Source organism: Pelodiscus sinensis, chromosome 1, assembly GCF_052426305.1.
Source record: "Pelodiscus sinensis isolate ZL-2025 chromosome 1, ASM5242630v1, whole genome shotgun sequence".
Taxonomy (NCBI): Eukaryota; Metazoa; Chordata; order Testudines; family Trionychidae; genus Pelodiscus; species Pelodiscus sinensis.
Window position 1 is genome coordinate 291,939,006 of NC_143052.1, and position 24,476 is coordinate 291,963,481.

At 42.1% G+C, this 24,476-nt stretch overlaps 1 protein-coding gene across 3 annotated transcripts; it reads left to right on the plus strand.

Moving 5' to 3' along the window:
• On the plus strand, window positions 1–24,183 carry SLC25A30 (solute carrier family 25 member 30). Of its 3 annotated transcripts, none has more exons than XM_075918997.2 (10): window positions 1–88; window positions 3,713–3,784; window positions 5,326–5,473; window positions 6,645–6,739; window positions 7,054–7,139; window positions 9,081–9,176; window positions 17,376–17,500; window positions 18,024–18,162; window positions 20,149–20,229; window positions 21,162–24,183. In XM_075918997.2, exons 2-10 carry the CDS (start codon window positions 3,721–3,723, stop codon window positions 21,201–21,203), a joined length of 876 nt encoding a protein of 291 aa, XP_075775112.1. In that variant the 5' UTR covers window positions 1–88; window positions 3,713–3,720; the 3' UTR covers window positions 21,204–24,183. The 3 variants fall into 3 exon arrangements, with proteins under 3 accessions (XP_075775112.1, XP_089631597.1, XP_006118059.3); XM_006117997.5 differs by lacking the exon at window positions 1–88 and adding an exon at window positions 339–637; XM_089775471.1 differs by lacking the exons at window positions 1–88; window positions 17,376–17,500; window positions 18,024–18,162 and adding an exon at window positions 331–637.
• Window positions 24,184–24,476: the final 293 nt, after the last annotated feature.

Consider the following 24,476-nt stretch of genomic DNA (forward strand, 5'->3'; position numbering starts at 1 on the left):
AGGCGGTTTCGCTGGTTTGATCCCGAGTCCTTGGCGGGGCGGCGAGTTCGCTGGGACCCAGCGGGGCGGGAGCGAGGCGCCGCTAGCGGTAAATGCGCGCGCGCGCGGGGCGCCGGCCCCGCCTTGTTGCCAGCGGGCCCTGCTCGGAGCGGCTCGCCGGAAACCCGCGCCCCGCTGGAGGGGCCGCGCGGGGTTGGTTACAGCCGGCTCCTGGGGGCGGGGCCGAGCCGCGGCGCGGAGAGGCCCCAGTGCCCGGTGCGCGCCCCCCGCCGGCCTGACGTGCCGCGCCGAGCCCGGCTGCCTGGTGAGGGCTGGCGCCGCGCAGCAGCCGGGATTATGCGTCGGCGTCGGAAGCAGCGTGACCGACTTCCCCGGTGCTGCCTCCCCTCCCCCTGCGAAACTTCAGTTCCGCTTACTTGGGTGGAAACTGTCCCGCATGAACGTGCCTGCGGCGCCCGGCTGCACAGCTGCTGCTCCGTTGCCGGGGGGGCGGAGGCTAGCACAGATAACACATGCAGGGCACGCACCCGGATTAATGTGCTCCCACGTGTTTTCTGTGGGGAAATTAGTACCATGTGCTGTCAGCGGCCTGTTCAAACCTGCAGCGAGACGGCGGAGGCCAAGTGTTGCCGTAGAGGTTTGGTCGTTGGGTACACTATTTGAAGTCTGTGTCTAGTGGCTTTTCCCTTGCTTCAAGACTGTTGCAAAGCGCGTGTCACAAATAACGCCTGCATAAAGTGATAAGAGGGAAACTGAGTTGTTAGAGGGCTACCCTTAGGCTTGCTGATTGCTGCTTCCATTAACTTCTTTTGGACTTCTACATTCTGTGCGCTTCGGAACTTAAAGCCCCAGATTAAGAAGGCTTCATTTTTTTTATTTGTTTCGGCACAAATAGACAATACTAACATTGGTGGTTGTCTGCTGCTCTCACTGTCAGATTATAAAAACGCATGCTGTCTCTAGAGAGGATAGACATGTATTATACCTCACAGTTCTCATAATGAAAGAACAAGGACGTTCAGTGGAACTGAAATGCACATATGGGAGAGAGCCAATGCTAACCTTCAGTAGGAAAGGACCTGGGGATTACAGTGCATGAGAAGCTGGATATGAGTCAACAGCGTGCCCTTGTAGCCAAGAAGGCTAATGGCATATTAGGGTGCCTTAGGAGGAGCATTGCCAGCAGATCCAGAGAAGTGATTATTCCCCTTTATTGGGCTCTGGTGAGGCCACATCTGGAGTATTGGGTCCAGTTCTGGGGCCCCCACTATCGAAAGGATGTGGACGCATTGGAGAGGGTCCAGTGGAGAGCAACCAAAATGATTAGGGAGCTGGAGCACATGACCTACAAGGAGAGGATGAGCGATTTGGACTTATTTAGTTTATGGAAGACAGAAGTGAGGAGGGATTTGATAGCAGCCTTCTACTTCCTGAAGGGAGGTTTCAAAGAGTATAGAGAGAGGCTGTTCACGTGAGGGATGGCAGAACAAGGAACAATGGTCTCAAGTTGCTGTGGGAGAGGTCTAGGTTGGATATTAGCAAAAACTATTTCACTAGGAGGGTGGTGAAGCAGTGGAATGGTTTACCTAGGGGGGTGGTGGAATTTCCATCCCTAAAGGTTTTTAAGTCTCTGCTTAACAAAGCCCTGGCTAGGTTGATTTAGCTGGGATTGGTGCTGCCTTGGGCAGGGGGCTGGACTTGATGACCTCCTGAGTTGTCTTCCAGCTCTATGATTCTATGATTGTAGTGTCAGCTTTTTGTTGCTAAAGAAAGGACCCAAAATTTTAGTAATGATGGAAAAAAATCGTACTGGCTGTGAAGTCTATTTTATAGAATCATGGCTGGGCGAGGCACTTTTTATCTGAATATTCAATCAGCAGTAATATTGTGTTGTGTGCAAAAATTGTCCTTGGTAGGTATTTGTTCTAGTGTTTTACAATCAAACCATTAATTACATAGTTATGCCCACATTTTGCTAGTGCTTTGGCTAGGGAGAATGGTTTAATTGAAATAAACAGATTAAGTGTTTTAACTTTCTCATGTTTACTTCATTTTAAGTAAAGTAAAATACTAATTTATGTCCAATGCAAAAGGTTTCCATGTTTTCTTTATTTATGGCAGGGAAGGCGAACCACTGGCCCACATGAAAAATCAGTTGGGGATCACACAAGTGAGAAGCAAAAAACCTTCTCCAAAAAACTCCAACCTTCACTGATGTGGTCTCCAACATAGACACCTCATTCCCCTGGTGTTCCAGCCCATGGGATGAGGGGAAGGGACAGAGGACTGAGGGGAAGGGCTTCCCAGAGCCATAGGCCACATTTATTTTTCTGGGGATTTTGTGGACCTCCTTAGGCACTGGGGTGCAGATGAAAATGAGGGGTTCAGTGTGCAGGACAGGGCTGCCAGCAAGTGAGGGAGGGATGGGAGTGCAGGATCTAGGTGGGAGGTGGGAAGCAGGAGGGGGTGAGGTCTGGGTGAGAGGTAGGGTGCAGAAGCAGGCTTGGGAGTAGGGTGTCTGGCTGAGGGGGAGGGTGCGAGAGCAGTGTGGAGGTAGTGTCTAACTGGGGGGAGAATGTAGGAGCAAACTGTGATTGTGGAGTCCTGGTGGAGTGTTTGAGGGGGATTAGAGTATGGGGATCTGGGCATGGGTAGGGTGCTTATTTGGCTTCACACTCCTGTTGCTCCCAAGCATGACCTCCCTCCCCGCTGCTCCCATTGGCCGGCCAATGGGAGCAGCGGGGAAAGGCTCCAGACAGTGTGTCACTGGGCTGCCAATCCCCCAGTGCGGGGGTGGAGGGAAGGCGGAGAAAGTGTCAGCATGTGGAGCCACTTGCTCTGTCTCTCTCCACAAGCCAGATCTGATGAGGAAGGTCGGCGCTTTCTTCACGCGCACCCCCTGCCTCCGAGTGGGACGCCAGAGCTAGTGCTCCAGCTTTACAGTTACACGGCGGCCGCAAAGCTGGAGCAGGGGTGCGGGCTCCCCACTGCAGGGGGGCTGAGTTCGACCCATAGACCACTTGTAAAGCAGCCATAAACCCTGGATCGCACTTTCAGAACCACTATTTAACTGAACATTAAAAGCATGCCAAACTTTCTAATGTGTTACACCAGTGGTCCCCAACGTGGTGCCTGTGGGCGCCATGGCACCCACTGAGCCATTTCTGTGCGCCCGCCGAGTGATCGGGGCTGGCCCCGCTCCCAGGCGTGTGAGCGGTGCCGGCCCCTGAGTGTGCAGCATATGGGTGTCCATGCTCTGGGCACGCGGCACAGGAGCGGTGCCAGCCCCAGGCATGTGGCGCATGAGCGCTGCCGGCTCCTGGGCATGCAGCGCATGGGCTGTTCCAGCCCCAGGCGCGTGACGTATGGGCAGCCCCACCCCTGGGCATGGGGCACAGGAAGGGCGCCGGCCCCAGGAGTGCGGTGCATGGGTGGCGCTGGCACTGGGCATGGGTGAGTGAGTGGCCCTGCCCCTGCTCGGCAGCCCCAAAAGGTTGGGGACCCCTGTGTTACACAGTATTTTGCTATATCACTTACTGTACTATTTAACATATTATAGTCTAGATATCTCTTGCTGCTGTAGCAAAAAAAAATGCATTTGAGGGAGGAATATTAGTAACGTATTCAGAATACTGGGCAGTGTAGTTCTCCTAAAATGCTAAAATTGTGTATCATTCAAATACCTATTAAAAGCCATTGTTTCATCTTGCAGTAAGAAGAATGGCTGCACTGAACTGGAAACCATTTGTTTATGGCGGCTTAGCATCAATCACTGCAGAATGTGGTAAACAGTTAATCTGTGTGCATGATGTATCTTACATTAGGAGGTTCACTTGCAACTCACAAATTTATGTAATATGAAAAACAAAATAGTTACTGCAACAGATTACTAACTTTAAAAGTGCTTCCAGAAGGACTTGCATTTTAAAGGTCTATTGCTTTTTGTCTAAAATATGTATTTTTGGAGTAAAAGAAAAAAATAGTCACTAACACAATTGATAATACTCAATGATATTCTTTCATATTGAGACATACTTTTCTTTAAAAAGGCAAGTTAACATTAGAAAAAGGAATTGTTTGCTCCAGGATATATATCCTTGAGTGCTTTTTACATTTAGGGAGGGAGGGGGGAGAGAGAGGGGGGGGGGAAAAAAATCTGGAAATGTGACATAGGAAATAGAGCCATAGGATTAGTACTAAGTCTTGCATGACAAGCAGTTTCAATTTAGTCTGTTGGAATTTTAGGACGGGTTCTTTTTATCTTTGAACAGACTTTTATAGGTGGTAAAGGTACAGAAAACAGAAATGACAGCAGTTAAGTAAATGGTGAACTAAAGTGTTGTATCTACATTTATGAGAATATTTTTGATTTAATAGTTGTCCCATACAGTATTATGATATGGTAGTCATCTGATGAAAGGCTAAAACTCAAATAGTGATTATAGGGGATAGAAGAAGTAAAGAAGGCATTTCTCTCTCAGGCCTAAAGAGAATTTAATATGTTATCAAAAGCGATTCCTCTTTTGGAAGAAATAATTTTCTTTTGATTAGTAGTCAGTAAGTGTCCATACAGTTTCTGATTCCCAAAAATTTTGCCCTGGTGTACAGCTTCAGATGCAAAACAATCAAGTTAGCTTTTCAACTCACTTATGATTACTATAATTTAGCACACAATCTTGATGTCCTGAATCATTGTTTTCACCAACTTTGAAGTAACACAGTACACTTATTGATCACTGTTCCTGGTAATCTTTTCCATCCATTTGCAGAACACATTTTTTGTGCATTGAGGCATGTGAAAATGTCCACCACCAGGAGAGAAACAAAGCTAACTGAGTGCTTTGCTGATTAACTGAGTAGAATTGGAATTTCTCCTGAGCAGCCACACAAGCGCACAGCTTACAGGAACACTGCTATTAATGTATGATCTCACAGAAAATTAACTTTGAGAATCTATTCTTAAGGTGCACCCATTTAGAGTCCAATTCTGAAGGCCTTTACTTTAATAAGTAATTTCTTGTTCATTGTCATCAGTTACAATTTTCAGTCACATGACCAAGGAATTTGCAGGTCCAGGCCTTCAGTTTCTTATGTAGTTTGGCACTTCCTGTTCTAACTATGATTGAAGCACTGCCTGTCCACTGTACAGCTCTCTCGAAAGCCGTCTATTATGGTTCTTTCTTAGAGTGCAAATGACTGACCCACTCTGTTAGCCTGCAATTAATTGACATTTTGATTTGTCTTTTGGGTCTTTTTTTAACTTATCTTTGGATAGACAAATGTTTCATGTTAAATTAATTATCTTTTTCCTTCCCTGGCTTTAAGGTACTTTCCCAATTGATCTGACCAAAACCCGTCTCCAGGTTCAAGGTCAAACTAATGACGCCAAATTTAAAGAGATTCGTTACAGAGGAATGGTGCATGCACTAGTGAGGATATGGAGAGAAGAAGGGTTGAAAGCACTGTATTCTGGGTAAATTAAATATACTTTATGTAACCAGTTTGCATTTGTGAATTTTGGGACAGTTTATGAAAAAATTTTCACATACAACAGTATAGTATTTTATAAATAAGATTTTTTTTTTTTAGTTGGCTCAAAAGAGATCATGGGGAGAGGCAAGCCACATTTTACAAAATATTGCAATAGAAGTGTTTTAGAATGTAGTGCATAATTTCAAAGTACAATTTTTTTACATCATGGTAGTTGCTATGTCTGAATAGCATCTTATTTTTAATAAAACTTACCTACTCTAATAAAAAGGTTTTCCTAATTTGCTTTGCAATCATACATGTACTGTTATAACTATTTTCATCCATTTTATATTATTTTTGAAAAATACATTCAAATAGTGCAATAGAATACCATGTAACTTTCACCTAAGTTATTCAGAAAAGGAATTTTTACTGCAATACTGTAAGATAATCCCTCTATTATTAATGTAAGTCACATACAATGGGATAGCAAAAGTAAATTTAAATCCCAGCTTCCTCCACAAAAATAACTTCATTTGTGTGGTGCCATTGGGACTCAATATGCAGTTAGCATCTACTACAGTGGCGATTAATACAGGTAAGAGCTAGCGTAGAAATAAAGGAGGAGTGTGTTTTGTTAGCTGTGGCAAACTTGTAGTAGCAAAATGATCTCATGTCAACTTGTTGCACATGCAGTGCATCAACTATAACAGTAAAACTCTACTTGGCTTTCACAATTGTAATTTTTAACTCTTTAAACTCTCATGGTTAATGTCAGGAGATACTTTCCAAGTACTACATCAGATTACAGGAAATTTAATTACTGTTAACATTTTTTCAGAGAGACTTTCAGCTAGCGGCCAAGTAGAAAATTATTACTCTCCTTACTAGTATGAATTGACAGGGTTTTTCCTCCACCGTGTAAAGAGTGGGTGGCACCACTGCACCTTCATTTTTTTTCATTCTTGAATATCATCTTCACTGAAATTCTTTTCCTCTAACTGTAACTGGTTCTAAAATCATCTGGTTTAAATGAACAAACCTTTCACTTTTTGTTCACATCCTGAATTCAGCCTGGCCTATCCTAAACATTGTTGAATGAACCATATCTGTTACCAAGATTTCAGGAAGTATTGAATGTATTTATTATTTGCTGCTTGCTATTTTTATAGGATTGCCCCTGCAATGTTACGCCAGGCATCATATGGAACAATAAAAATAGGCACTTACCAAAGCTTGAAGAGAATGTTTGTTGAGCAACCTGAAGGTGAGTGTTTCAGCTTTGTTACCATTGCTTGCTAATATATTTCATCTAGAGTTGTGTATATTGTTTCCATTTCAGTCATATGATTCATACATACATTGTATTCGTGTAATGTATGCATGCAGCTACTTTTGTTCCTTTAAAATGATTCTGCAAATTAAATTCCAACAAAAAATGAGCTGACTAAAAAGTTAACTGAGGTTTAGATCCTTATTTTAACTGCCTTTCATTAAAGAAGGTAAAGCATTGACTTGTACTTGGTGTCTTATCACAGTGTATAAGCCTGTGCTGAGAGTTTGTTTTTACTTCTGGAATAGATGAAACCTTGGTGATAAATGTATTATGTGGCATTCTTTCCGGGGTGATTTCATCATCTATTGCCAACCCTACAGATGTTTTGAAGGTAAATTATTTTTTATCAAGTTTCTCTTTGACATAGTTTTTTTGTATTCTTGAGATGAGAATAGGCTGCTGATGATCATTGCATGCTGTGTTCTGTTTTAAATTTACTTGCTTTCTCAATAATTCAAAAGGTTCCAGGGGAAGAACTGAATTGTAGAAAATTCCCTCCAGCATGCTAGTCAGTTGAAAGCATGTCATTTGATTAAAATTAGTGTCTTTGGTCGGCAAGAGAACTACTTGATCACTTAATTATTTTGCTTCAGAGCACAATGAACTGCTAAAGTTGCTCTTCCCTTCTCCTTCCTCTTCCTCCATCCTAAACTTGATGTGTGCTGAAGCTGTACTCTAAATTTAAAAAAAAAAATCTGTGGGAATTGACCTACACTGCTTCTAGTGTTGTTCATTTGGAAGTATGTAGAGGACAACTTACCCATCACCGACATGCAGAAGTCTATGGGTTGGAAAAATGAACGTTCTTGATGAAAAATCATATGGGTCAGGATCTCTATTCTGTTTCTTATGGGTGTCAAGGGGGAAAGTAGCACAATCTCTTTTGAAATCATGCCCCTTCATGGTGCAGTGCCACCGTGTGAAATCATCAGCACCACAGTTTTGGCAACAGTTTTAAAATTTGTGGGTATCTAGTGTTTAAGTAGTGATAACACTTGATCCTATTAAACTTAAAAGATCATGGCCTGAAATTACTTGGTTGCGTTTGCACATGATAAAGCTTCCTTAGAATAGAGAAAAAATATTGCTTTTTATATAGTGCCTAATTTTAGTCCTCCTTCCTCTCAAGTAAAATAGAATGAAAATAAGTTGTTACAACTTCCTATTTCATAGAAGGGGTAGTGAAAGTATCAACACAGGTAAGACTTTATTGGCTCCCTTCTGGAATGATAGTAGACATTGTTACAGAACAATATCCAGGATAAATTTTAATGAATGAAGTTAAATGTTATAGTTCTTTGTTTTTAGAGTTAGTGTAACTTTTTAAGAAGGGTGGTGCAAATGATTCCTCTGGTTATCAGCCCTTTGAAGCCCACCTCTGCAGAGCTTTGCATATATTTTTTCTAATGCTTTTTTCCTGAAGAACAAATCTGCTTGCTTGAAATAGCACTGTGGTTATTGCCAATCTCAGAGGAAAGAAGTGAATCAGGCCTGCTTAGGCCATCTTTTTTGTTGGCAAAGTCATATGGTCAGGAGTCTGAGCAGCTTGTAAATACTCCAGTCAGAAAAGGAGGGAGATGCATGCCTCTGCAGAAGAGGCATCAGTTGGGAAGCTGGAAGCCTACAGGGGGTGCCCTGGCTGGACCATAGAGGGAGAATACAAGTGCGGTTGCCTTGGACTTGTGACAGGCTCCATTTCAGAGTGATGGTATGAATGCTATCTAGGCACTTTAGAACTGGGCTGGGTGACAACATTATTAACTCCCAAAATTAGGGATGAATACTTATTTGTTTGTCAGACTTAACATGAATTTAGCAGTTTGTCCTTGAAATATAAATTTCAGATCCAAAAAGTCAAGTACCTAATTCTTCTCAGCTGAAACTCTCATCATATTGACCCTCTGTGTTAAGATGTAACTGAGTTCAAGGGAGAACACTAAGGGACATCATACAGAAGTCTTCTGTGAATCTATTCCACATATTAGGGCACCAATTCAAAAATAGCAATGGTTTGTGGTAATTAAAGAGCTACACTGAGTGCTAGTTCTAATTCAGCTGTTCCAAATATAGCAGCTGCACTTGAGACATCTGATATGTAGCCACAGATAGCTGGTGTTACTGTGATAGTCATATTCATATCGATTAGAAAATCTATTCTGAAAATATTGTGAACTGTATTTTATAGCACCTCTTTGTAATATTGAGAAACTAGATAAAATTATAATTCAGTGTTTGAAAACTGATAACTGCTTTTTGTTTTGGACCAAGTTAGATCAGAATGCAGGCCCAAGGCAGTATGATTCAAGGAGGAATGATGGGCAATTTTATGCGCATTTACCAAAAAGAAGGCACTAGAGGACTATGGAAAGTAAGTTTATTAAACTATTATACTAACCCTTCTTAGGTTGTTTTTGGCAAAAGTACATACAAATCCATTAATTATTGCACGTATTGTTGTATGTATCTCTGCAATGTCAGCCAAAATTATTGGTGTAGGATGTGCCTAAAGTTGCAGATGTCTGAATTAATATTGTAATTGCTATACTGCTTGCCATTCAAGGATTTCAGAAATGCTGTAGAAGTACTAATGAATATAGATCCCCCTCTTGGGAGTGTTATCTCCATTTTACAAAAGGAGCATGTGATGTATGCGGTTAGAGATCCCCTTCCTTTAGTCACTTGATGTGCTGAAAATACCACTGAGCTCACCTTTCTGTCCCCTGGAATGCCCTACTACCCTGACCTGCAGAGGTTCTTTCTCAGGTCAACTGAAGTGATAGCACAGTTTTGGGCTCTCAGCCCACAGCAGAGCAACACAAATAACTGTTATCAACTCAGCACTGGTAAGGCTCAGTCAAAGGGACTTGACAAAGCACACAGATGTACAGTCAGTGGAACTGGAACACCAGAAATCTGTCTTACTCTGCCTAAAATTTACAGAGTAAGCTCATGAGTTGTTTGCCCCTTTTGTTGTTTGCCAGCTGGAAAAATCTACTCGCCGCGGGTGAGTGCGTTTGTCGAGCCCTGTTTATAGTTCTAACAATTCAGCTCTGTCCCAGACTGCAAATATGAGAGGTTCAAAAACAATAAGGAAGAGACTCATCACAGAATAATTGCTTCAGCCTGGCAAACAATAGCCTTTGAATTTTCTTTAAAGAAAGACAGTAGTGGCTGGCTGTGAGTAGTCCAGGCGCGCAGCTCAGAACTACCATGAGCCACATTTCTTTAAGCAAAAAGCCGTGGGTTGGCCATCCCTGGCATAAAAGGTGGTTCCCTGCTGCATAAACTTGATGTGGCACCTTCTGATGCATATAATGGGCAGTAACTTACTGGAGGATTCCACACTTCGTTAAACTGGACCCTCTATGTCCCTGCTTCTGTCTAAGGCAAAGCTGGGGAAACCTGCCTATCTGGTCCACCCCATGTAGGAGAGTTGATTGCTTTTCCTCTGCCTCTAATTGACAGGTGTTTGCAAGTGTATTTTTTACTTAGAAATAGCTTAAGCATCTTTTGAATTACCTTTTGTACTCAAATATATTTTCCCCAAACCAAAAAAAACCCTATCACAAGGGTTATACAAAATATGCATACAGGCAGTCCCCGGGTTACGTACAAGATCGGGACTGTAGGTTTGTTCTTAAGTTGAATTTGTATGTAAGTTGGAACTGGCATCCAGATTCAGCCGCTGTTGAAACTGACCAGCTGGCTGACTACAGGAAGCCTGAGGCAGAGCTGCTCTGCCCCGGGCTTCCTGGAATCAGCTGCTGATCAGTTTCAACAGCGGCTGAATCTGGACGCTTGGGACAGAGCAGCTGGGGCGCTGCCGGGTAGGTCCCCGCAGTGTTGCACCTCAGTGCTGTGGGGACCAACTTGGCAGCACCCCAGCTACTCTACCCGAGGTGTTCCCAAGTCAGCCCTGCTGAAACTGACCAGCGGCTGACTACAGGAAGCCCGAGGCAGAGCAGCTCTGCCTGGGGCTTCCTGTAGTCAGCTGCTGGTCAGTTTCAGCAGCGGCTGACTTGGGGATGCCTGGGGCAGAGCAGCTGGGGTGCTGTCCGGTTGGTCCAGTAGTGCCCAGGAGTGGCGCTGTGGGACCAACCGGGCAGCGCCCCAGCTGCTCTACCCCAGGCGTTGGCGAGAAAAGCCTGGTCTGCTGGGGGAGGGGGGGGCTAGCTAGTGCACTGCTGCCCCCTCCCCCCCAGCAGACCAGGCTTTTCTCGCTGCGGAGGACGCGGGCGGGACCGTGGCGTGTCTGGGCGGTCCAGCCGCCCCCGTCCTCCGCGGCGAGAAAAGCCCCATTCATATGTAGGGATCCGACATAAGTCAGATCCATGTAACTCGGGGACTGCCTGTATGTTTCAAAGATTTCTGCCAAGTGGAGGTTTCAAACTTTCATTGCCTGCATGTAGCTTAAGTTCAATGACCGTAGCATGTCCTCACAAGCCATCCAAGTCATGTGGAAACTGGCTGATTGGAAACTCCTTGGCAAGTATTTCTGCATGTGTACTTTGTAATTTATTTGGCACATGATTGAATGCAAATCTCTCTAGCAAGTTTAACTTTTTTTTTTTTTTTAAATCTACATTTTCAGTATTGCTTCACCAGAGGGATAGTGCTTGCCATATGTTATCTGGGATATGATCAGAGCCATGATTTAAGCCCCAGATCTGCACAAAACACATTCATACAACTTTAAAAAGACAGTGTTTAATGTTAAAGGTCACCTATTTTCCGTCCCCCGTCTCAAATATCCCCGAGTTTGGATAGTCAACTCTGTCAACGCCCTTCAAGTAGAGATCATTTCAAGACAATCTGAATAAGCATGTGGCTACTAGAACGCTTAGAAGAGTCAGCCTTTAAACTGGGCTTCTCTTACCTCTGCAATAAGTTACTGTCAAAAATTGTCCTCTCTCCAGCTGAAAACTCTTAGGATACATCTACACTGCATGCTTACCGTATTTTCCGGCGTATAGGGCGACTGGGCGTATAAGACGACCCCCTATCTTTTTAATTAAAAGATAGGGTTTCATCTTATACCCCAGCGCCCCTCCGCCTCCTTTGCTCCCGGTGTCCCTGGTCTGCTGGAGATGGTCCCCAGCAGACCAGAGGCACCGGGAGCAAAGCCGCCAGGAGCGCCTGGGCTGACCCCCTCCCGCGCCGGAGCCCCTCCGCGGCTTTGAAAGCCTCGGAGGAAGCCGGCGGGGGGGCATCCCAGGCGCGCATGGGCTGCCCCCCCCCCGCCGGAGCCCCTCCGCGGCTTTGAAAGCCTCGGGGGAAGCCGGCGGCGGGGCATCCCAGGCATGCCTGGGATGCCCCGCCGCCGGCTTCCCCCGAGGCTTTCAAAGCCACGGAGGGGCTCCGGCGGCGGGGCATCCGGCGTACAAGACGACCCCCGATTTTTGGGGGATGTTTTTTAACTTCAGAGGTCGTCTTGTACGCCGGAATATACGGTATCTCAAAATAAGCTATTCCATAAGAAATACTCTGAAATAGCTGATTTCGAAATAGCATGTTTACACTATAGAGAAGCCTCAAAATTAGTCGGAGGCAGGCTTCCCTAACGTGGATGAGCTACCTCGACAGAGACCCTCAGAAGGCCCTGGGGAGTAATTACTTTGAATGGGCCCAGGGAGGAACTATTTCAAAATAGCAACAGTGGAGCGTCCACAGTACAGCTATTTCGAAATAGCTATTTAGCAATAGGCGTTATTCCCTGTGGAATGAGGTTTACGGAAGTCAGAATAAGCCCTTTGTTATTTCAATTTTATTTCAAAATAACATTCGCTGTGTAGACGCTTGCGTTATTTTGAAATAACGGCTGTTATTCTGAAAATGCACCCTTATTTACCTTGGTGGCTATTCAATATTTCTTTGTCACAAGAAATAGAACTTTAATGAATTAACCTCAAGTTTGCTGTTTACCTTTGTCTGACTTAAAATTGAAAGACCTTTAAATTAATATAGTAACTTGGTTTAAATAGCTTCAGTATGGGGAAGCTTGCATCATTAGATGAATGTTTATGGAAGCAGGGGACCAGATGGGTATGAGGTCTAGTCGGGGGTTATTTTTGTCCAGTAAAAAAACCCATGAAATATCAGACATAGTATTAAGAATCAGAGCTAGTTAAAAAAGGAGAAATCTGTGACTTCAAAAAAATCTTTTCCCCACACTTAGAAATATTCAGCAACAGTAGGTTTAATTTTGTTTTCCATAACCCTTTCAAAAAGTTGCTTGTGTTTCCTACTCCCTTTTCACAAACTGGTGGATAAGTTTTAAAGCTCCCTCCCCTCAGATAAAAATACAATCCAGGCTTGCTTCATCCCAATTAGGGATGTTAAGAAGCATGTAATTTGTTAATCATGTGATCAACAACAATTTTGTCAACTACCTGATTAATCGATAAGGGGTAGCACTGCCACCACTCAATTCTAGCTCCTGCCAGGTCCAGCAACTCCTCCCGCTGCAGCTCCAGTTGTATTGCAGAGCCGCAGTGCGGGATTGATGCTGGATCCCAGCACCAAGAATTGGCATGCAGGCAGACTGGCTCAGTCCTAACTCGTGCTGGGACCCAGCATCAACCCCCACTGTGGCTCTGCACTATACGCATTAGAGACTGGCAAGGGAGTTGATGCTGGGTCCCAATGCAAGCCAGGACTGAGCCAGCCTGCTAAAAAATGTACTTTCATGGAGGAGAGGGGGAGAAGAATGCTCTGTCCCCCCTGCTGGCCCCAGGCTCCATGCCAGGCTTCCTCTCTGAAATGCACAAGAGCCCCAGCAGGAACTCTTGTACATTTCAGAGGTGGAATGCCACTGCAGGAGCCTTGCCCCCTCTCAGGGAGCTAGAGGGAATGAGCTTTTAAGCCGGCTCCCCCAGCACCCCTCATCTCTCTCATCTCCCCCTTGCTACCTCCTTCTGATAGAGGCAGCAAAAGAGGGAAGCGACTAGTTGCTTATATCCCTACTGCAAATGAGAAGTAGCAGCAAGAACTGTAAAAAATGAGAAAAATCTCTATTTTTTTTAAAGAAGACCATTAGACTGATTTTTGGCTACACCACACCTCTCATCATCACAACAACAAATGCAAGCTTTAAAGAGCTGTCAGCCTTGGGAGACCCCCCCCCCCAGATTCAAGGGAAGAAGTCACATTTCTCTCTGTCCCCAATATTTCAACTAACCCTTTAATGGTATGTATTTCAGTATCTTTTTTTAAAAAGTGTGTTCACATCAGAAAAATTCCCCTTTAGTCAACCTAACCTAAATACTAGCAGGAATGAATCTATGATGCAGGCAGACCTCCTTGCTTCCTATTAGCACTCAGAATAATTTTTAAACAGAAGAAGGTAGGAGAGAGGGGGCATGATTTGAGTCTAAAATTTTGAAAGATACATGCATGTGGCACAGCAAGTTCAAATGTTGAAATGCATTATTCAGAGTTCTCTACAACTGGTTTTCTAAAACAGCTAACAATTTCTACCTACAATGCAGAAAAACACTAATTTGTTTGATACCAAAGATTGTATAAATGTTATCACTAGTTGCTATACACTTTGTACTTACCTGTATCAAGCAATCCAAAGTACCCTTATACCCTGAATGTGTCCCATCTTGAAATCTTCTCTGATTGATCATCCGTGTCCTCACAACATCAAATTCCCCGCCGCCCGAGCCCCTCCGCGGCTTTGCAAAGCCTCGGGGGAAGCCGGCGGCGGGGCATCCCAGGCGCGCCTGGGATGTATACCCAGCGTACAAGACGACCCCCGATTTTTGGGGGATGTTTTTTAACATCAGAGGTCGTCTTGTACGCCGGAATATACGGTACTTGGCATTAAATAGCATTTAATGAACTTATCTTCTCACCTGTAACTACAGTCCAGGGTTTTCAAATTTGCAGTATTGGTCATATCCTAGCACGTCATGGACTGCCTCATAAGTCATTCATGATTATAGAAAATATGTGGTGATTACTCAAAATCTATGCATGAAAAATATTCACATTTCCATTAGGGATGTTAAAAACCATTTTTGTCAATGTGTACCCGCTAACATTTTCAGAGGGTACACATTTACTCAAGGGGGAGAATTGGCTTTGTGAGCACTAGCACTTGCCTTCCCCCTCGACACGTTGCTGCCTCCATTAGAGGCAGCAGTGCAGGGGGAGGGACAGGGATTATATGTAACTATGAAGGTTGACCAGTGAGCCCAGGCTCCTTGGTTAACTGTTCAACTGTTTAAACTGTCACATCCCATATTTCCATCTGTGGAGAACAGCTAATGGTTAGTCTTTGAAAAATGTAGTCAGTCTACTTTAGCTCTCCATTTAATCTCCAGTCTCAGTCTCTTGGTTATTCTGAACTTACTGTAAGATGAGCCACCGCCTTCCAGCTCTCTGCATACTACCAACAGCAGTCTCTAGTAGGGATGTTAAATTTAGATTAATTAACTAATCAAATAGTCGATGGGATTTCCATTGACTAGTCGATTAAGTTGATATGGGCGCCTCTGCCTTTGAACTGTAGCAAGAACCCTGCCGGGCTCTTGCTACAGTTCAAAAGTGGAAGCCCCACAGGGAGTTGTGGAGCCAGCGGGGGACTCCCCCACTAGCGCCGTGGGGCTTCCTTTTGAAATGTACAAGAGCCCTGCCAAGGCTTCTGTACATTTCAAAAGAAGAATCACAGCAGAACTGGCGTGCGCAGACACTGCTTTACTGTCCACTCGTGCCATTTCCTCTGTACCTCTACCTCCCCTGCCCCCCATGGAGACAGTGCTGGGGGGAACTGGCTTAGCAGCCGGCTCCCCCAAGCACCAACTCCTGCTCCCCCACTTGCTGCCTCTTTTAGAGGCATCAAGAGGAGGGAAGCGACTAGTCACATCACTAGTCATAGAATCATAGAATACTAGGACTGGAAGGGACCTCGAGAGGTCATCGAGTCCAGTCCCCTGCCCTCATGGCAGGACCCAGTACTGTCTAGGCCATCCCTGATAGACATTTATCTAACCTACTCTTAAATATCTCCAGAGATGGGGATTACACAGCCACCCTAGGCAATTTTATTCCTGTGTTTAACCACCCTGACAGGAACTTTTTCCTAATGTCCAACCTAAACCTCCCTTGCTGCAGTTTAAGCCCATTGCTTCTTGCTCTGTTTTTAGAGGCCAGGAAGAACAAATTTTCTCCCTCCTCCCTGTTAACACCCTTTTAGATTCCTGAAAACTGCTATCATGTCCCCTCTCAATCTTCTCTTTTCCAAACTAAACAAGCCCAATGCTTTGTCTTCCTTCATAGGTCATGTTCTCTAGACCTTTAATTATTCTTGCTGTTCTTCTCTGGACCGTCTCCAATTTCGCCACATCTTTCTTGAAATGTTGCGCCCAGAACTGGACACAATACTCCAACTGAGGCCTAATCAGTGCAGAGTAGAGCGGAAGAATGACTTTTCATGTCTTGCTCACAATACACCTGTTACTGCAACCCAGAATCATGTTTGCTTTTTTTGCAACACCCTGTTGACTCATATTCTCTTGTGGTCCACTATAACCGCTGGATCCTTTTCTGCATTACTCCTTGCTAGATAGCTGCTTCCCATTCTGTATGTGTGAAACTGATTATTCCTTAAGTGGAGCACTTTGCATTTGTCCTTACTAAACTTCATCCTGTTTACCTCAGACCATGTCTCCAATTTGTCCAGATAATTTTGAATTATGTTCCTATCCTTCAAAACCGTTGCAACTCCTCCAAGCTTGGTATCATCTGCAAACTTAAGCGTATTCTGTATGCTGATATCTAAATTGTTGATGAAGATATTGAACAGAACTGGTCCCAAAACAGACTCTGCGGAACCCCACTTGTTACTCCTTTCTAGCGGGATTGTGAACCGTTAATAACTACTCTCTGGGAACAGTTATCCAGCCAGTTATGCACCCACCTTATAGTAGCCCCATCTAAGTTGTATTTGCCTAATTTATTGAAAGAAAATCATGTGAGACCATATCAAATACCTTACGAAAGTCTAGGTATACCATGTCCACCGCTTCTCCCTTATCACAAAACTCGTTATCCTATCAAAGAAAACTATCAGATTGGTTTGACATGATTTGTTCTTTACAAATCCATGCTGGCTGTTCCTTATCACTTTATTATCTTCCAAATGTTTGCAGATGATTTCCTTAATTACTTGCTCCATTAGTAGTCGACTATCTGATAAGCATACTGGTCGCTTACATCCCTAGTCCATAGAAGTTAGTTTGAGAACATCTGTTGTAGGTCATGGCTGAATTGTTGGTGGGGCAGTATGGGAAAGTTTGTATTGCCGCGATGCTTTCCCTGTTCTGCAGACTAATGCCAGTCCCCAGCCTGGTCTTTCTGGGATCTTTTACACGCCTCTATACCATACACCACTTCATTTTTGGAAAACAATAGTGTATATTCTCAGTCTAAAAGCACCTAGGAACTATGTTCATAAAACAAGTTTTGTAATCTAAAATGTAATGGTATTTCTCAATTTCTTCAACCAGATATACATGATTCAGTTTTTAAAATCTCAATTATAATACACTTGTTTTGCCAGGGAGTGTCCCTCACAGCTCAGAGAGCGGCTATTGTTGTGGGAGTGGAGCTGCCGGTCTATGATCTCACCAAGAAACACATAATTATGTCTGGACTGATGGGAGACACTGTGTATACTCACTTCCTGTAAGTCTGAACAAGCATAAGAGTTACGTTTTCAAAAATCTAGATGTATGATTACATACCCTTTCAGAGTAGAAATTCATTTCTTAATGTTGGAGTCTACAGAGGATGTACTTCTCGTATTTTTTTTCTCACTGTCAGTTGAGATGTAAAGACATCTGTTAGGTCTAAATGTTTCTCTGTAGTAGTTTTTCAAATGATAGCTCATGCCATGGAAGCCAATAGTCTTCTGTGGTACTTACATGTTTTTGGCCTATATAAACATTTCTATGCTCCTAAATACCTGTAGATGAGTGTAAAGGGTGGATTTTTAGTGTGAGGTTTCTTCCTGATTGTTACTCTGAAGTTTAACAAAGTAAGGCCTGTGATGTATTTTCTTCAGATAAATTAACTGAAAAAATAGTTAACAGAAATGCAAACACAACTTTTAGTTATATCACAGATATTTTTAATTTTTTCAGGTGTGTTTTTCTTTATTTCGAAACTGCTGGTCATGTTTTTTTTATGATGGTTTATCTTTCATTAGTTCAAGCTTTACCTGTGGATTAGCTGGAGCACTTGCATCAAATCCAGTTGATGTTGTGAGGACACGGATGATGAATCAGAGAAGATTTCAAGATGGGACACATTCAGGGTATAAGGGTACTTTGGATTGCTTGTTACAGGTAAGTACAAAGTGTATAGCAACTAGTGATAACATTTATACAATCTTTGGTATCAAACATAAATTAGTGTTTTTCTGCATTGTAGGTAGAAATTGTTAGCTGTTTTAGAAAACCAGTTGTAGAGAACTCTGAATAATACATTTCAACATTTGAACTTGCTGTACCACACGCATGCATCTTTCAAAATTTTAGACTCAAATCATGCCCCCTCTCTCCTACCTTCTTCTGTTTAAAAATCATTCTGAGTGCTGATAGGAAGCAAGGAGGTCTGCCTGCATCATAGATTCATTCTTGCTAGTATTTAGGTTAGGTTGACTAAAGGGGAATTTTTCTGATGTGAACACACTTTTTAAAAAAAGATACTGAAATACATACCATTAAAGGGTTAGTTGAAATATTGGGGACAGAGAGAAATGTGAATTCTTCCCTTGAATATGGGGGGGGGGAGGGTCTCCCAAGGCTGACAGCTCTTTAAAGCTTGCATTTGTTGTGATGATGAGGGGTGTGGTGTAGCCAAAAATCAGTCTAATGGTCTTCTTTAAAAAAAAATAGAGATTTTTCTCATTTTTTACAGTTCTTGCTGCTACTTCTCATTTGCAGTAGGGATATAAGCAACTAGTCGCTTCCCTCTTTTGCTGCCTCTATCAGAAGGAAGTAGCAAGGGGGAGATGAGAGAGATGAGGGGTGCTGGGGGAGCCGGCTTAAAAGCTCATTCCCTCTAGCTCCCTGAGAGGGGGCAAGGCTGCTGCAGTGGCATTCCACCTCTGAAATGTACAAGAGTTCCTGCTGGGGCTCTTGTGCATTTCAGAGAGGAAGCCTGGCATGGAGCCTGGGGCCAGCAGGGGGGACAGAGCATTCTTCTCCCCCTCTCCTCCATGAAAGTACATTTTTTAGCAGGCTGGCTGACAGGCTGGCTCAGTCCTGGCTTGCATTGGGACCCAGCATCAACTCCCTTGCCAGTCTCTAATGCGTATAGTGCAGAGCCACAGAGGGGGTTGATGCTGGGTCCCAGCACGAGTTGGGACTGAGCCAGTCTGCCTGCATGCCAATTCTTGGTGCTGGGATCCAGCATCAATCCCGCACTGTGGCTCTGCAATACAACTGGAGCTGCAGCGGGAGGAGTTGCTGGACCTGGCAGGAGCTAGAATTGAGTGGTGGCAGTGTTACCCCTTATCGATTAATCGAGTAGTTGACAAAATTGTTGTTGATCACATGATTAACAAATTACATGCTTCTTAACATCCCTAATTGGGATGAAGCAAGCCTGGATTGTACTTTTGTCTGAGGGGAGGGAGCTTATCCACCAGTTTGTGAAAAGGGAGTAGGAAACACAAGCAACTTTTTGAAAGGGTTATGGAAAACAAAATTAAACCTACTGTTGCTGAATATTTCTAAGTGTGGGGAAAAGATTTTTTTAAAGTCACAGATTTCTCCTTTTTTAACTAGCTCTGATTCTTAATATTATGTCTGATATTTCATGGTTTTTTTTTACTGGATAAAAATAACCCCTGACTAGACCTAAATATAGTTTTTAATACCTCTTGACTAGTAAAGTTAATTAGTTCTATAAAGCTTCTGTCAGTTTGGATCATGTAACTTTAAATATGGAGCAGTGAAAATTGTCATGGTTAAAATAAGATCTTAATTTGATATTGGGAATATTTGTTGTCCTATTACTAATTCTACTAGGAGCTCATTGAGCAGCAGGCTTAAATTACACATTCCCATTAAAGGTTTTGGAGAGGTAGTCATGACTCTTTTCTTTGCCCATAAACTGGATGGGAAATAATTCTGCAACATTCCCAGTCTGAGTTGCTATGAGACATAAGACTATTACTGTGAATTAAACCAAATGTTTTCCTCCTCCACAGAACACCTTGGCATTCATCAAATAAAGTACTAGTTGTTCTTTGGGTATAATGTTTCAGTGAAACTTTTGTTTCATTCTTTCCTCATTCAAATGTGATTTTTAAATATTTGTTTCAGACATGGCGGTATGAAGGCTTTTTTGCTTTATATAAAGGATTCTGGCCAAACTGGTTGAGACTTGGTCCTTGGAATATTATTGTATCCTCTTCAGAAGTGTTTGGAAATACTTATTAAACTTGTCTGTGAAGAGCAGCGGGCATTGAGTAGACACACAATTGACTAGTGAATTGTACTTCATATGAAATATTTGTAACTTGTCAGTGTAAAAAATTTAATCTCCATCTCTTTATAAATGGAGTACTATTGGCATCTAATATATTAATATTCTCTAAGATATACACAAAATTGAATCTCTGAATATAATCTTTTTCAAAACACTTTTTCCTTTAGCCCCCAATTTCTCATTGCATGTTTTTATATTGCTGTTTAGTTGATGTAATAGTGACCAGGTCAATTAGCAATTGCAGATGATCAAGATTTTTAACACCACTTTTCTACTATTATATAACTTGTATAGTAGACCATTTGCTGTCTGATTAGCCTTAAGTTCTCATTGCTTTGTGAGAAGCTAAGAGGCAGCTGTGATATTCCTTTCTTTCTTCCCACAAATGAGAATCTGCATACCTTTATAGTTTCAGCCACTAAGAAGATAAGAGCAAATATAGTGGGTTCCTCTCCTGCTGTGGCCTCTGACCTTTCCCCAACTATAACTTGCATGTTTAAAGTGCTTGGGCTAGAACTTGTGGAAGGATTAGGCTGCTCTAGGAGGCACATTCTACTTGTAAGAGTGACATGCACTGAAATAAGTTTCTCTTTTAGCAGTTTGCTATGATTATTATTTAGATATTTTTCTCTGTGCCAAAGACTCTAGGGAACATTATAGTAACTGCCAGAGTGGAATGACCTATCTTGTGGTGGTGAGGATGAAGGGAGACATTTAATGACAGACCAAAGTTCCAAAAACATACAGTCAATAGTTAAGGGAATGCAGTAAGTATTATGCATCACAAATACGTTAAAACCAAAAAATGCAAATATCTGCACTTGTTTTCCTTGACCAGTTTCACCAGTTCTTTTTGACGTATGAACAGCTGAAGAAATTGGACTTCTGAAAGATGCTAATTGTTAAATTAGTAAACTGTGCTGACATGGTATCTGAAATCAAAGCCTCTTTTAAAAAAATGTTCTTCAGTGTTTTCTCATCAGAAAAAGGTCATCAGAAAAACATTGTAAATCAAGACCACACACAAAATGTCAAATGTGGATGCTTAACTGATCTGCCAAACACTGTGCACCAATTACTGAAGTGGAACCTAAAGTTGGCAAAACTCCTATCATCTGTTTAAATGCTATTGGACATAATGTATGATATAACCCCAAAGGTTTTTCTGCTGAAATGTACATCTGGATGAGTTCTTAATAGGAAAAGAGCTACAACGTTTGTCTAGAGGTAAGTAGGTAATGGAAGAGCCTCACTCTTGTCCATGTTCATAAAACGTAATGTATTAATGTCATAAATATTTTATTACATTCTGACATTTTCAGCGCATTGGAGTTCAAATGTATGATGCTGAAAATGTTGTTCCCAGTGATACTCAGTCTTTGTAAAAATATTTGTTAAAAGAACTTATGGATTCAGAGCACATTTCTGTTGCTTTTTTATCATTTAAATGTATATGTAACTTATATTAGGAGCAAGGGAGCTGCAACTTAACATAACTTGTAATGTCACCATTTTGCATGATTGAGAAGTCTGTCATTTAAGACACCTTTTTCTTGTTCAATAGAACTCTAATGTGGTTCACCAAGAAATATCTGTGGACTTTTTAAAAAAATTAATAGAGCATTCACTCCCATTTTCCTTTTGTGTGTAAGGGAATTAATTTTTTAGTACTTGTTTGGCTCTTATGAAGAGCTTTAAGCAATTACTGGCTATCACGTCTGAAAGATGCGTGCCACGTATTGCAGCAGTTGAACCACTGAGACCTCAAGAAAAGCAGACGCTTGCATACATCCCAAAGATGTATTACTACCTTCCTAAACAAGAATTATAGTAGAATTGTGCTCATCCCTGTTGTTTTCTTTCAGAAAAATGAGTCAGTCAAGGTTACTTAAATACTACTTTTTTAAAGAGCAGTGAGCGTTGATGACTCTGCAGGATTTACTTTTGAGTTGTGCAACAAAACATGTTGCCATAAATTGAAGAACTAATATCATGATTATTATATGGATGCAATTTATTCAGTTATAAAAGCATGGGGAATGTGTGGTGTCTAAGTGAAGAATGCTTATTATGCATCACTGCACTTTGCCATGTAAGGTCATTACAGTGTACAGTTGTGCTGTATGGTGATTTCATCTAGATACATTCATTATCAATATCTGCATATTCATACATTCCACTTAAAACAATTCATGTTCTATTGTGAATTTCACTCTTAGCATTTCAGTGTTTAAATGGCTAATTTCAAGATGCACAAAGTAGGTATTTTTAAATGCACAAGGCACTTTTCTTCTGAAAATATCAAGAGTTAAGGTAAAAGCATAACTTTTCAAATGCTTTGAATGTTTAAGGTAAAAATTATGTTGCATAATTATGCTCAGAGAATGCTGTCTGTGTTACTGCAATTCTTAAGCTTTTGTGTAGAAATGGTTGTAAAATATTTTTGTACAGAATGTAAACCAAAATTACGGATGTATAACAAACTTTTAGAACGAGTAATATGCATTGCCCCAAATAGAGGGACACTTGCTTACAAATAGAACCTAAGGATTGTTCTGAGGCATTTGGTGGAGTGTACTTGGGATGGGTCAGTAAAGGAGAATTTTTGCTGATAATGCAAACTGTGTATTGTAGTTCATCATTATTTAGCTACATTAAAATTAGGTTACTGTATCTAGAAAAAAATATTTCAGATGGCCTCAATGGGCTAATAGTAACAAAAATCACATGGGAAGGTCAGACAAGCTAATTCACTTCCAATTTCACAGGCCTGCAGACCAAAGGGCTTCATGATAGAAAGGTCAGACTGTCCTCTGGATGTTGAGAACTTAACACCAGAGTCTTTTATCCTAATTGGAATGACTTTGTTTGGAAAGGGTTGCTGTGGGGAAAAATGATAATCCTGACAGCAACTGTGAGTGTTTAGAAGCTTTCCTAGTTCTTCATGTCCCTCTTGTCCCAGTGTCCTTGATAGAGAAGAATTATTGTTTCCCAACCTCTTCTAAACCATAAATCTGTTACAATAGAAAAGTGTTTGGATCACCTTCCCATCTAACTATAAACAAAAGGAAAGGTGTTTGCAGTTTCCCAAAGTAAGAACCCATCCCACAGATACTGAAAACACTGGCCCACAATCGTAAATGCCATGAAGACCTCAAAATAGACTTGTCCAGTAACACCAGGACTCTTAAGCTACGTTTCTTAAGGAAAAGTCTGTGGAAAATTTTAAGCTAAGTTAAATGTTTGAATTTATCAGTTGTAATTGTACTTACATCTACATACGAATAGTATGAGGTTCTTGCGGAGATGCTCTATTTTGTGCTATGACTGTAATGTTCAGTGCTTCTTAATATGCAGAATAGGAAGGCTACCCCAATCCACTGTACCAGAAAGCTGAATTTGTGGGCAGAGTGTATGCAAGTCTGTTACGACATTTGCAGTAATATTCACCACCTGCCAAATGACACTACTAACCATTCATGCTGCAACTTGTAACACTGAAAGGGATATGCAAATATTAAGACAATCCAAGTAATTCTTTTTATGCCAAATATCATTTAATGAGACGGAGACTCATAGAATTGCATAGCTTTGTTTTTCATGCTAGGTCATATCTCTGTGTTCTGACATATTGAACATTAGCTTTGTTCAACCCAACTTGTTACTGCTGCGCATACATTTATTGTGCTAATAAAATTATTTATTCATGTAGAATGTTACAGGAAATTGTTTTTATGCTTTGAGTTACTGTTGTTCACATGCCTTATCTGCATGGGAAAATGTCATATCTCAGCATAATAAATACATGTGGGGAGACTGTAAAATGTTTTGGCCTGTACAGATCTAAAATAAATTTTTACTTGAAGTCACTTGGCATGGTTTTTGTCTGTTTCAACCAATACTTATTGCCAGGGCTCACCAAGCAGCAGCGAGCCTTGCTCACTAGCTGCGCGGTTCTGCGAGCTGCACATGCGCAGGTCATGCGGCGCCGGATGTGCTGGCTTGTAATCTACTCGCCACGGGCAAGTAGATGATATGATTTATCGAGCCCTGCTTATTGCCCTTATTCCTAAGAGTGAAAAGGAATTACAAAGTAAAATGTAGATTTCTACCAACCTACTGATATATTGAAAGTTTAACTATTGTCTTTTACAGTGTTTTT

Coding starts and splice junctions, on each gene's coding strand:
- SLC25A30 (XM_006117997.5), top strand. CDS start 574: ATGTGCTGTCAGCGGCCTGTTCAAACCTGCAGCGAGACGGCGGAGGCC. Junction 6,740..7,053: donor GTTTGTTGAGCAACCTGAAG/GTGAGTGTTTCA, acceptor CTTCTGGAATAG/ATGAAACCTTGGTGATAAAT. Junction 17,501..18,023: donor ACTGTGTATACTCACTTCCT/GTAAGTCTGAAC, acceptor ATCTTTCATTAG/TTCAAGCTTTACCTGTGGAT.